At 36.8% G+C, this 13213-nt stretch overlaps 1 protein-coding gene across 1 annotated transcript in view; it reads right to left on the bottom strand.

Annotated features, from left to right (window-relative positions):
- Window positions 1-13213, bottom strand: part of EFCAB5 (EF-hand calcium binding domain 5) — a 113341-nt gene that overhangs the window by 57769 nt on the left and 42359 nt on the right. The window contains exons 5-9 of the mRNA XM_064270336.1: window positions 11232-11387; window positions 4211-4310; window positions 1775-2923; window positions 309-383; window positions 116-208 (exon numbers count right to left, since the gene is read on the bottom strand). Of these exons, the coding sequence (XP_064126406.1) occupies window positions 116-208; window positions 309-383; window positions 1775-2923; window positions 4211-4310; window positions 11232-11387 (1573 nt within the window). The remainder of the gene's footprint in view (window positions 1-115; window positions 209-308; window positions 384-1774; window positions 2924-4210; window positions 4311-11231; window positions 11388-13213) is intronic.

The raw sequence follows: 13213 nt of genomic DNA, 5'->3' as shown, positions 1-13213 counted from the left end.
GTATATATTTAAATCAATTAGCTAAGTCTAGTCTTTATCATGGGGGTACTACAGTAAATTAAATCCACAAATTGGACTGCCACTTATGCTTCCTGATTTCACTGTAAACATGTACCTGTGAATCTGGAGTTACCATAGATTAAGTTTGCCTGTTCCTCATCTTCAAATTTGGCATACTTCGTCTTCCAATTACAAGTCAAAAATTCACCTGTAAAAGAACACACTGAATACCATAGCCAATTTAACTTCACTTCCACAATATTTTTGTTCTAGAGTATAAATGAAAGGAGGCTTAAATAAGTAGTTACCTGACCATGCCTTTCCTTCTACTTTTTGGGACTTAGGTTCACAGGATTTTTCTTTCTGAACTTTTTCTGCAGTTTCTAGAAGGTACAAAAGAAAATGCGTATGAATTGGATATATTAGGACTAAAATTCTTTCTATTATATATTCTAAGGTTAATGAATGAAAGAAATGTCTTGCATATACAACATAAAAAACTTCTTTTCAGGTACTTTCCCATATATGTTTTGAAACACTGAACCACAGTGAAAACACTTAATTTTAATTGTTGAGAGCTGCTCTGTAGCTAATTAAAAAAAAAGCTGTTTGCTGTCCCCCAATTTGGCCACCCATAATGAAAGTTGCATTTTCCAGTCTCCTTCTCAGCTAGGTGTAATTATATGCCTAAATTCTGACCAATGATATGTGAGGGGAAGTGATGTGATGCCTACCTCTTTTTCTTTTACCTTGTCTATCAGATAGAATATGGATTTGGTGGTGAGCCATCTTGGACCATGTGGTTGGAGGATCCACAAGATTGAAGGAACTTGAGCCCCTGCTAATTTCATGGGACTAAGCCATCATACAAGTTTTGACTTTTATATGAGAAAAAAAGAAACTCCTATCTTGTTTAGACATTGTTAATTTAAATCAACACTAATATAACATTCAATTGAATAGTAACTTCACTGAATTTTTTTTATCTGCGTTCCTGCTATATAAGGAGAACTAGAAACTAGTACCCTCATTTTGTAGAGAAATAAACGTAGGTTGAAAAATGAAAGATTTCAAATTAGTTGATGATAGTGTAGAATCTGGAACACAGGTTACCCATCTCTTGGAGTTTTAAATAAGAACTTTCTTGGGACTATGGGACTTTAGAATTAGACATAACTTTAAAAAATCACACCTATATGAGGTCTTAAGTGGTATTGAGATTGGCTGTCTAAAAGACTAGACTTTTCAACAAAAGGGAATAAACTGGAATACAAAGTTCAGAGGAAATGTTTTCTGCAGAATAAATATTTGAACTGCAGGGCTCTTTCAGTTTTAAAGATGACTTGCAGAAACCCTGCTAGAAAACATAATATTGTGCACATAACTGAAAAAAGCAAAACTCATTTTATAGCTGAAATACAAGAAATTTTAGAAAGTAGTTTCTAATATACAATACATTTAGAACAAAAGGGCTCCTGCTGCCTTTTCAGAGACTCAATTAAAACATTTCTCTATCTAACATTGCTAGGTTTCTTCTTCACAAATGGGCTTGTAGTGAAAAAGGAGAATCTTGGTAAGCTGACAATGGAGACATTCTGGTTTGCATTTAATTAATTGTTCAAGCTATAGACTCGCGTTGAGTAGCAAAACGTGCCTGATGTTTGCATGACCTGATATGCCAGAAAAGATCCTAATTTCAATGCGTATATTCTGAAAGCATGTTTAAAACCACTCCACAAAACAGGGAGCTGATGTTGCAGAACTGCATTCCTACCTGGAAGATGATATTTTCTACTTGATGTTAGAACTTCTTGCAGTTCAGAACTTATGGCTAGTTCCTCTTCATATGCTTGCCCCTGAAACCTCTCTTCCTGTGGAGGGATTACTGTGTACTCAGAAGTAACCTCCTGAGAATTTGTACTTGACTCTGAAGCTGAGTATATATTCTGATGCTCTGGAATTATTTCTCTGTGTAGTCCTTCTTCTGTCATTGAGACTCTACGTGATCCTTGTTCTGCAGTTGACCCTGTATGTGATCCTTGTTCTGTCATTGACATTCTGCGTGATCCTTGTTCTGCAATTGACAATCTATGTGATTCTTGTTCTATCATTGACATTCTGCGTGATTCTTGTTCTGCAATTGACAAGCTATGTGATTCTTGTTCTGTCATTGACATTCTGCGTGATTCTTGTTCTGCAGTTGACCCTAGATGTGATCCTTGTTCTGTCATTGACACTCTGCGTGATCCTTGTTCTCCAGTTGAATCTGTACGTGGTTCTTCTGTTATTGACTCTCTGAGTGATCCTTGTTCTGCAGTTGACCCTCGGTGTGGTCTTTGTTCGTGTTGTCCTTGTGCTCTTATTGATTCTCTGTAAAGTCCTTGTTCTGCAATTGATTCTCTGTGGGTTTCTTGTTCTGCAGTCAATTCTATGTGGGTTTCTTGTTCTGCAGTCAATTCTATGTGGGTTCCGTGTTCTAAAGTTGACACTCTGTTTGGTCCTTGATCTGTTGCTGACTCGCTATGTTGCCTTTGTTCTATTATTGACTCTGTACTTGATCCTTGTTCTGGAGTTGACCCTGTGTGGGTTCCTTGTTCCGCTATTGAGTTCCTATGCAGTTGTTGTTCTGTAGTTGACCCTCTACTTTGTTGTTCTTCTGTTGATGTTCTTTGTGATCCTTGTTCTGCAGTCATTCTCTGTTGTTCTGGTGAATTTGGTGGTGGTGATGATTTTCTCTGTTCATCATGTTTTTGTTGATCTTGATTTTCTAACAATTTACTTTGCATTTTTCCAGCATGCTTTTCAGCAACTAATGTGTTCATCTGTAAGAGCGTATGATCAAAGTCTTCATAGATGTGTTTCTGATTATCCATATCTCCCCAGAACTCAGACAAATCTATCTCTTCAAACTCAACGAGTGGCCCTAAAGCAGAAAACAAAACATTTACCTAAACAAATGATTTTATAATGTAGAATGAGAGCAATCAAATTAACTAATGTAAAAAAGCATTGAACACAGTGATGGTAATATTTCTTTAAATAAATATTAATTACCTGTCCCTGCAACGCAATGAAAGACAAAAAAGTACCCAAGGAAACATAAAAAATGCTCGCTACTAAGTTAGAAACCATCACTTCCTAAAAGGTGGGCTTTGGAAGTGAACATGATCCTTCTTTTGCTACTTGGATTGTTGCTTAGGCTGCCAAGGCAAACGGAATTTGTTCATTGCCTTTAGTCCTCTCACAATAAGCACAACATAGGGATGGCGAAGGGATGTTTAGATGTCTTTCATCTAAACACCTTTTCAATGACTGTGATAACAAAATAAATTCAAGTCTCTATCCCTGGTAATCTTTCACTGGGGCTATGTTTTTCCAATAGTCATTGTCTCTCCCAGTTTCCTTCCCCTCTTTCTTTCTCCTTCACTCCTCAATTTTTCCCCCACAACTGCATGGGCACCTGGTTCAGAATTCTAGGGAAAGATTGAATAGCATTCACCAGAATCCCACAGTTAAAAAAAAAAAAAAAAACAGACCTGATGGGACTCATGCCATGAGCCTACCCTTCTCTACCCGAGATGTTTAGTAGTTAAGCTATACTTGTGATTCCTGCAAATTTCAGGAATACTTCATGTATACCACCCACAGATTATGAAATAACCAATCAATACATTCTCACATAAAACTAAAATATAGCCATTCTTTTGAAAGCCTAGCCATTCAAAGATATTATCTTTAAAAAATAAAAACGAAACCCATAATTATATCTGTTTTGGTAATAATGTAAAAATAATGTTTTACTGTACACGTACAATAAATATATGCAAGTAAAAATGCTTGGGAGAGGGAAATATTTTTCTTAGAAATGTTAGAATTCTAAGTTGGACACATTAAGACTGCAATTATCATTACTGACTTAATTTCTAAAACATTCAGATTAATATTAGAACACCCCATCATCTGAATGAATTTAAAATTGAATTCTAGCTGTGTTCTCACATGACAACTTTTAGTATTGTGCTATGGTGAAAAACAGATGGGCTGGGATTAAAAGTAAATTTTGTAGGGAATGCACAACTACTTATACCTATCATGATCTAAGGCAGATGTTGTCGAGAAGGAATTCCATGGGGGAAGAATGACCTTGTGTTATCATAGCAATGTAATGCATCACCCCAGCTTAAGCAAACTCCTTCTGAGTAAAACTTACATTGTCTTGGGTTTCGGAGTAATGTCTTAAGCATTTTTGGACTTTGATCATAGAATATTTCCAGCAAGGTTAATGTCCTCTGCCGATCCAAAAATCCCACCTAAGCAGAAAGTTTGTAATTATTTGTTAGAGGGTTTAGAATTTTTATGTGATGAAATATGACTTATCACCACCACCACCATCATCATCAACATCATCTAAATAAAATCTGCCGAGTCAAATCAGGAAAGCTGTATCTTGTCTTCAGATTTATACCGTACTTCCCCGTTCTTTGACATGTCAAAACGCCTTGCACTTAGACAGTTAACAAATATTTTCTTTGTTACTGCCTTATTGATTGCTAAATCCAGTATATAATGTTCAGTTCGTATATAATCCAACCTTCACCAGAGTTGATACTTGTCTACTATCTGGTTAGTGATTTCCCCTCCCCAACCCTTCCCTCACTCATAAACATCGAAGATTTTCTTTTTCTGTGTGTAAACCTTTTCATGAATTTTTATAATAGTGGTCTTATACAATATTTGTCTTTTTGTGACTGACTTATTTCACTCAGCATAAGGCCCTCCAGACTCATCCCTGTTGGAAGATGTTGTGCAGATTCGTCATTGTTCTTTACTGTTCCTTAGTATTCCATTGTGTATATGTGCCACAGTTTGTTTATCCATTCATCTGTTGGTGGGCCCTTAGGTTGTTTCTGCCTTTTTGCCATTGTGAATAATGCTGCAATGAACATGGGTGTGCATATGTCTATTTGTGTGATGGCTCTTATTTCTCTAGGATATATTTTTAGGAGTAGGATTGTTGGATTGTATGACATTTCCATTTTCAGGTTTTTAAGGAGGCACCATATCGTTTTTTATAGTGGTTGTACCATTTTACATTCCCACCAGCAGTGCATATGAGTTCAAATCTCCCTGCAACCTCTCCAACATTTGTTATTTTCTGCTTTTTTTAAAAAAAAAAAAAAATTTAATTAGTGCCAGTAATGTTGGGGTAAGATGGTATCTATGTAGTTTAAAAAAAAAAAAAAAAAAAAATTTTTTTTTTTTTTTAATGGCCAATGATCAAGAACATTTCCTCATGTGTCTGTTAGCTGCCTGAATGTCTTCTTTGGTAAAGTGTCTCTTCTTATCATTTGCCTATTCTTTAATTGGATTGTTTGTCTTTTTGTTGTTGAGGTGTTGAAGTATTTTACAGATTTTAGAGATTAGAACCTTGTCAGATATGTCATAGCCAAAAAATTTTTCCCAGTCCATAGGTTCTTTTTTTACTCTTTTGGTGAAGTCTTTAGATAAGCATAAGTGTTTAATTTTTAGAAGATCCCAGTTATCTAGTTTACCTTCTGGTGTTTGTGCATTGTTAGTTATGGTTTGTGTTGTATTTATGCCTTGTATTTATTAGGGCCACTAGTGTTGTCTCTATTTTTTCTTCCATGATATTTATCATTTTAGGTTTTATATTTAGATTTTTGATACATTTTGAGCTTTTGTGTACAGTGTGAGGTATGGGTCCTGTTTCTTTTCTTTTTTTTTTTACAGATGGACATCCAGTTTGGTAGAACCATTTGTTAAAGAGACTGCCTTTTCTGCATTCAATAGACTTTGGTCCTTTGTCACAAATTAGCTGAAGGTAGGTGGATAGATTTACACCTGGGTTCTTGATTCTGTTCCATGGGTCTATGTGTCTGTTGTTGTACCACTACGAGGCTGTTTTGACTACTGTGGCTGTATAGAAGGTTCTGAAATCAGGTAGTGTGAGGCCTCCTACCTCATTCTTTTTTTTTTTCAATAATGTTTTGCTTATCCGGGGCCTCTTTCCTTTCCATACAAAGTTGGCTATTAGTTTTTCCATCTTATTAAAGAATGCTGTTGGTATTTGGATTGGGATTGCATTGTATCTGTAGAGCACTTTGGGTAGAATTGACATTTTCATAATGTTGAGTCTTCCTATCCATGAGCATGGTATGCTTTTTCACTTATGTAGGTCTCTCTTGTTTTCTTTATATAGGTCTTTTACATTTCTGGTTAGATTTATTCCAAAGTATTTTATCTTTTTAGGGGCTATTATAAGTGGTATAGTTTTCCTGATTTCCCTTTTGAAGTTCTCTTTGTTGGTGTATAGGAAACCAACTGATTTTTGTATGTTTAGCTTGTATTCTGCAACTCTGCTGAATCTTTCTATTAGTTTCAGTAGTTTTCTTGTGGACTCTTTGGGGTTCTCCATGTATAGTATTATATCATCTGAGAATAAGGATAGTTTTACTTCTTCTTTTCCAATTTGGTTGCCCTTTATTTCTTTTTCTTGCCTTATTGCTCTAGCTAGAACTTCCAGCACAATGTTAAATAGGAGTGGTGATAAAGAGCATCCTTGTCATGTTCCCATTCTCAGGTGGCATGCTTTTAGCCTCTCTCTGTTGAGAATGGTGTTGGCTGTTGGTTTCATATAGATGCCCTTTATTATGTTGAGAAATTTCCCTTCTATTCCTATTTTATTAAGAGTTTTTTAAATCAGGAATGGGTGGTAGACTTTATCAAATCCCTTTTCTGCAACTATTGAGATGATCATGTGATTCTTTTGTTCTATTTATATAGTAGGTTATGTTGATTAATTTTCTAATGTTGAACCACACCTGCATACCTGGCATGAATTCCACTTAGTTGTGTTGTATTATTTTTTTTAATATGACACTGAATTCTGTTGGCTAGAATTTTGTTGAGAATTTTTGCATCTACATTCATGAGAGGTATAGTCTGTAATTTTCTTTTTTTGTGGTGTCTTTGCCTGATTTTGGTATCAGGGTTATGCTAGCTTCATAGAATGTATTCAGGAGTATTCCTTCCTTTTCTATGCTTTGAAATATTTTGAGTAGTATTGGTGTTAGCTCTTCTCTGAATGTTTGGTAGAATTTTCCAGTGAAGCGGTCCAGGCCAGGGCTTTTTTGTTGTTGCTGTTGGGAGTTTTTTTAAATTACCTTTTCAAACTCTTCTCTTGTTATGGGTCTATGCAGACTTTTGTCTCTTATCTTTTAATTTAATTTTTGGTGAACTTAGTCATATCAATGTTTTTAATTTTGAGGTAGTGAAATGTATAAATCTTTTCCTTTATGGTCTGTGCTTATTTGGAGCAATCTTTAAGAAATAATTAACTATACTTAGTTCAAAAGGTATGCTCTATATTTGCTTCTAAAACTTTTAAACTTTTGTTTTCTACATCTAGGTCTCTGATCAACTGTAACTTATTTTTTTTTTTATTGGTAAGATTGGAATTTATTTTTTATATTTTTTCCAATGTGAAAAGTCAATTGTTCCAATATTGTTTATTGATTAGTCATTTTCCCACTGATTTCTACCTCTTCAGTATGCCAGGAAGGCTCATCTGGCATCGACCTAATTGAATGTAGGCCATTTTTGAGTCACAGTTTCAGTTAACCTACCAAGGAAACTGTTAAAACAATTCCAGAGGTGTAACTAAATTATGACTGGTAGGGTGCGTGCCTGTGCACCACTTGAGGAGGGGCGCTAATGAGCAATTTCTTTTGGTCGTCACAGTTTCCATCACGAGCTGTGAGAGATCATTCAGCAATTTAAAACGAGTTGCCATAGGTGCTATTTTCCATAGATAGGCCACTGCCCAGATACTAAAAATACTACAACTAAGTATAACAATATTGTTAAGCTTGGGCCAATCCAATGTTATACTTCATCCCCCTTAGTCTAAAATTACTTAGGATCAATTCCCACACATATTCCACAGATTTTTGCTACACAAATTAAGCAAAAACTTGCTATTTTCTTGGAGCAGCAACATCTCTAAGGACAAATTTTGCATTAGTACCCCTGGGGGATGCTTAGACCTGACTCCAATTTTGGGTCTAAAGGCAATGAACATTGTACAGGTGTGTCTTAAGGAAAATAGGCATCCCCTTATAAGTTAGTTGCCCAGAGTCTGTAAGTAAAGAAAAGCTAATAGTCTAAGATAGGAGAATACAGATTGCTTCTGCTGGCAAGGAAGGATTAGGGAGATTTGTGGCTCAAGTGTCAGCTTCTTCAGAGTATACTCAAATGTAGTCATTCCAAGTCTCAGGTCCCCTCTATTTCCCAAGCAATGTGCTAACTTTCTCATAAGAAACTTGGCAAGTCTGTGAGTTCAACTTACATTATAATTCTGTCACATTAAATTTTAGCTGATTTTTTATTGACATCTGCTGAAGCTACAGGAAATAAAAATTCCTTTACAGCCATTATGGAAACTTTCTGGTTTTCTGACTGCAACTTGAGATGAGAGTTTAAAAGATCTGAGCTTGCCTTTTACTTTCTATATTTCTCCAATGCAGTGAGATGAAGCCGACCTACTTATAGCCCTCATAAACCAAACCACACCCATTGCCATCAAGTCAATTCTGACTCATAGTGACCCTATAGGACAGAGTAGAACTTACCGTAGCGTTTCCAAGGAGAGCCTGGCGGATTTGAACTGCTGACCTTTTTGGTTAGCAGCTGCAGCACTTAACCAGCATGCCACCAGGGTTTCCTATAGCCCTTACAGTCATCATTATTATAACTATGGCCAAATGCAACAACCACTTGATCTCTTAAAGCCTTTCCTTCAATAGGCACTTAATCTCAAACAACTGTATGTGACAATTAAATTTATTTTTCATTGAAGAATAACATATATGACAATTAAATTTATTTTTCATTGAAAAATAACAAGCATGCAATAAAAAAGTGGGCAAATTCTAACTGGTTAGATCGATGAATGTTTATCTATCTATACATCATGTAAGCACCACTCATATAAAGATTAAAAAAAAAAAAACTCATTGCCATCGAGTCAATTTTGACTCATAGTGACTCTATAGGATAGAGTAGAACTGACCCAAAGGGTTTCCAAGGAACAGCTCGTGGGTTTGAACTGCCAACCTTTTGGTTAGCAGCCTGAACTCTTAACCACTGTGCCACCAGGGCCCCCATATAAAGATAAAGAACATTTTTACCACCATCAAAAAGCTCTTTAACAGTACTTCAAACTCAGTAATTTCCCCAAAGCTAACTATTATTCTGATATCACCATAAATTAATTTTGTCTGTTCTTGAACTTCATATAAATGGAGCCATATAGTACATGCTCTTTTGTGTCTGACTTTTTTGCTCAACTTTATGTCTAAAAGTGTCATTCGTGTTTCATTTGACTGCAATTCATTTTTACATTGCTGCCGAATAAGCTACTGCATAAATATACAAAAAATTATTCACTCTATTTCAAATGGGCATTTGTGTTGTTTTCAGTTTTCAATTATTATAGTGATATTTTGTTGCTCATGCTTTTGGTGTCATATCTAAGAATCCATTGCCAAATCCAAGGTCATGAAGATTTACCCCTATGTCTTCTTCTCAGTGTTTTATGGTTTTAGTTCTTATGTTTAGGTCATTGATCCACTTTGAGTCAATTGTTTTAAATTTGAAAATATTTTATTACATAATCTTTTCATAGCACCACCAGCAGTAACAGAAGATGTAATTCCCAGTTCCTAATCCTGAAAAATATACTTTTATATTTATATCAATACCCCACTCCTATCCCATAATTCCACTACCTACTGTGGGTCTTTGCTTTAAAGCAGGAAACTATTCTTACAGGTAAATATATATGGAAGCTAAATAAAATACGGTTAGATTGACTAGGGATAGCTTGGTCGTAGGAGCAGGGAGGAAGAGGTTGTCTAGGCTGGGCAGGATGAATTACTCGGGTCTATCAGAAGTGGAGGCAGGCAGTATGTAAAAAGGCAGCATCAGGCAGGTGGGCTCTGGTGTCCTTGATTCATTAAGAAATGGCCTTTGTAGCAAGCAGCCATCTAAGATGTATCAATTGGTCTCAACCCACCTGGACCAAAGGAGAATGAAGAACACCAAAGATACAAGGTAATTAGGAGCCCAAGAGACAGAAAGGGCCACGTAAACCAGAGACTACATCAGCCTGAGACTAGAAGAACTAGATGATGCCTGGCTACAACTGATGACTGTCCTGAAAGGGAAGACAACAGAGAACCCCTGAGGGAGAAGGAGAGCACTGGGATGCAGACCCCAAATTCTCATAAAAAGACCAGACTTAATGGTCTGACTGAGACTAGAAGGATCCCAGTGGTCATGGTCCCCAGACTTTCTGTTAGCCCAAGACAGGGACCATTCCCAAAGCCAACTCTTCAGACAGGGATTGGACTGGACAATGGGATAGAAAATGACTCTGGTGAAGACTGAGCTTCTTGGATCAAGTAGACACATAAGACTATGTTGGCATCTCCTATCTGGAGGGGAGATGAGAGGGCAAAGGGGGTCAAAAGTTGGCGGAATGGACACGAAAAGAGAGAGTGTAGGGAAGGGATGGGCTGTCTCATTAGGGGAGAGCAATTAGGAGTATATAGCAAAGTGTATGTAAATTTTTGTATGAGAAACTAACTTGATGGTGGATTTGAACTGCCAGTCTTCTGGTTAACCACTGTCCTCCCAAGCCCCATTATTAGAAATACTTTTTGATATTAACTCTTCTTGATTTTAAGAAACAGCATAATAACATGTGGTAGGCAGCTCTTTTCTGTAGGAAGCTGCCAGCAAAGAGGGGAACCAAAAACAATCTTAAGCAATCCATTGACTTGAGAATGGGAAAGAGAAGGAGCTAGAGAAAAGTTAATAAATGCTTCAGGGAAATACCTTCAAACTATAGCCTGCAGACTGCTACCAGTCTATAACAAGGTAAGTACAGAAATTGAGAAGAGCTTCTAGAAAAATTTATAGCAATTTGAGAAAGTAATATGATAAAAATTCAGATTGGAATCTGATAGTAAAAAAATGTGGATTGTACTTGTAAGTACTTTTTCTCTCTATTATTTCATTTTTATTGAGTATCAGTCCACAATAGACTGGATGGAAATTAACTCCATAACCACCAGTAACAGCAAACCTAAAATGAATTCTTCACTGCAAATAGTATGAGAAGCACTGTTGTAAGGGTCTTAACTTACCTTCCCATGGTCACAATACAAGAAGAGTTCAGCAAACATCTGTCTCCTCATGTCAGCTTTTATGACCTCCCGAAACTCTTCTGCACAGTGGCAAAGGTGCTTAAGGAGTTGCTCAAACATTTCACTTTTAAAGTCTACAATGTGTGAAGAGATGTACTGCAGAGAAAAAAGAGGACAAATGGTTGATTTTTAGTAGTGTTCTTTACTTGGACTTTCCTGACGGTCAACCGATGTACATGAAATTTATTGGATGCAAATGTATTTTCAAATTTTTTTTATCATTTAGATAAAACATTTTCATGTAAGTGTTGCTTTATAGACTATGCCACAGAGATAGGTAGCCAAGATAGCCTTCTACACCGTACACCAGTGGGACTAGATATTTTCTGAGCAATTTACCTCTAGATCACATCAGTAGGCATTATGTAGGGCAGACTTTCTTCACAGTATGAAATACCAGCAGCCCTAAAATGTTGCTTGTAAATTAAAAGTTCCAAAAACTGAGTCCAGTTTTTCTGTTGATGTATAGCATATAAGCATATGTGTGTTTCACTATGCTTTACTACTAGAGTATAAGGGATGAGGATTATGAACAGTTTTTATGTCTTCTGATATCGCAATAGGCTGTCCTTGGTCTTTTTTTTTTTTTAAGTCTAGAGACTGAAAACATCTATATTCTTGAGCCACTTCTCTTGATCCCTGACTCTGCCTACCAACTCAGAGCATGACCATAAAACCAGAAGAGAAAAATCAGAACCATCAACATATATATACACACATTTCAACATATATATACACACATATACTTACATATATATACAGAGAGAGGGAGAGAAAGATTTATCTCAAGGAAATGGCTTAGTGATTGTAGAGGCCACCAAGTCCCAAATCCAAGGTTCAGATATCAGGCTGGAGGTTTTTTGGGATTCAGGTAGCTGCAGGGGCTGACGAACCCAAGATCTGCAGGTAAGATGGCAGGCCACTGGCTCACAAGCTGCAGAGGCTGACGAATCCTAAGATCGGCAGGTAAGCTGCTAGCTCAAGTCCCAAGAAGCAGAGATCAGATGATGGCAAGCTGGATGTGGGATCCAGAGTGACAGCCTTGCTGGAATATCCATGTATATACTCGAGGTAGGGCACAGCCCCAAGGAAACTCCCTTTCAACTGATTGGCTGCTCATAGCAGATATCATCATGGAATTGATTACATCATCACATAACTGCCAAATTACATCATTACATAACGGCAAACTATATCATAACTGCCAGACCACTGAGAATCACAGACCAACCAACTTGACAGACAACCTTAACCATCACATTCCACCCCTTGTCAAACTGGCACATGTACACATCTCTTTAAACCATACATAATCTCTAAATGAAGACAATTATAAAGTCATACACGCATGTAACATGATACAACTAACACACTTACAATTGAAAATGTACTAGCCCAGTTTACATCTTATATTTTATAAGTGAAGAAAACAAAAATATTTGATGCATACATACAAAGAAGAAATACTCATAACAATTACAGTCATTGTTTCTGCAACTGGTCCCATAGTTGTGGCTGGTATTTAGAATATCTTTTTCCACCACTCATTCTCTATTCCCTTTACCATTAGGAAGCTCCTCAGCTGGTGCTGTTCCTGGAAGAGTGACCCAAACCTTCACTCCTGAAGGGTCTAGGCCATTAATATTCATGTCAGAATTGGGTTGCTGTAGTTTTCCACTGATTTTAATTACAGGGCGTGGTAGTACTAAGACATGCCCTAAGAGGTCTCCTGTATTCTAGACATACTCTCCTTTACTTCCATTACTTAATGTCAATCTGAATGCCTCTTGGAATCAGGATCAATCACTGCAGCTAATATGGTAACTCCCTTCTTTGCCTGTTGAGCCAGAGGCATGAGGAGCCCAAAGTGGCCAGGTGGCATTCATTTCCAGTTCATTGGAATTAGTGATGTGTCTCCAGGT

Source organism: Loxodonta africana, chromosome 18 (genome assembly GCF_030014295.1).
Source record: "Loxodonta africana isolate mLoxAfr1 chromosome 18, mLoxAfr1.hap2, whole genome shotgun sequence".
Classification (NCBI taxonomy): domain Eukaryota; kingdom Metazoa; phylum Chordata; class Mammalia; order Proboscidea; family Elephantidae; genus Loxodonta; species Loxodonta africana.
This window is presented reverse-complemented; position numbering and strand designations above follow the sequence as displayed.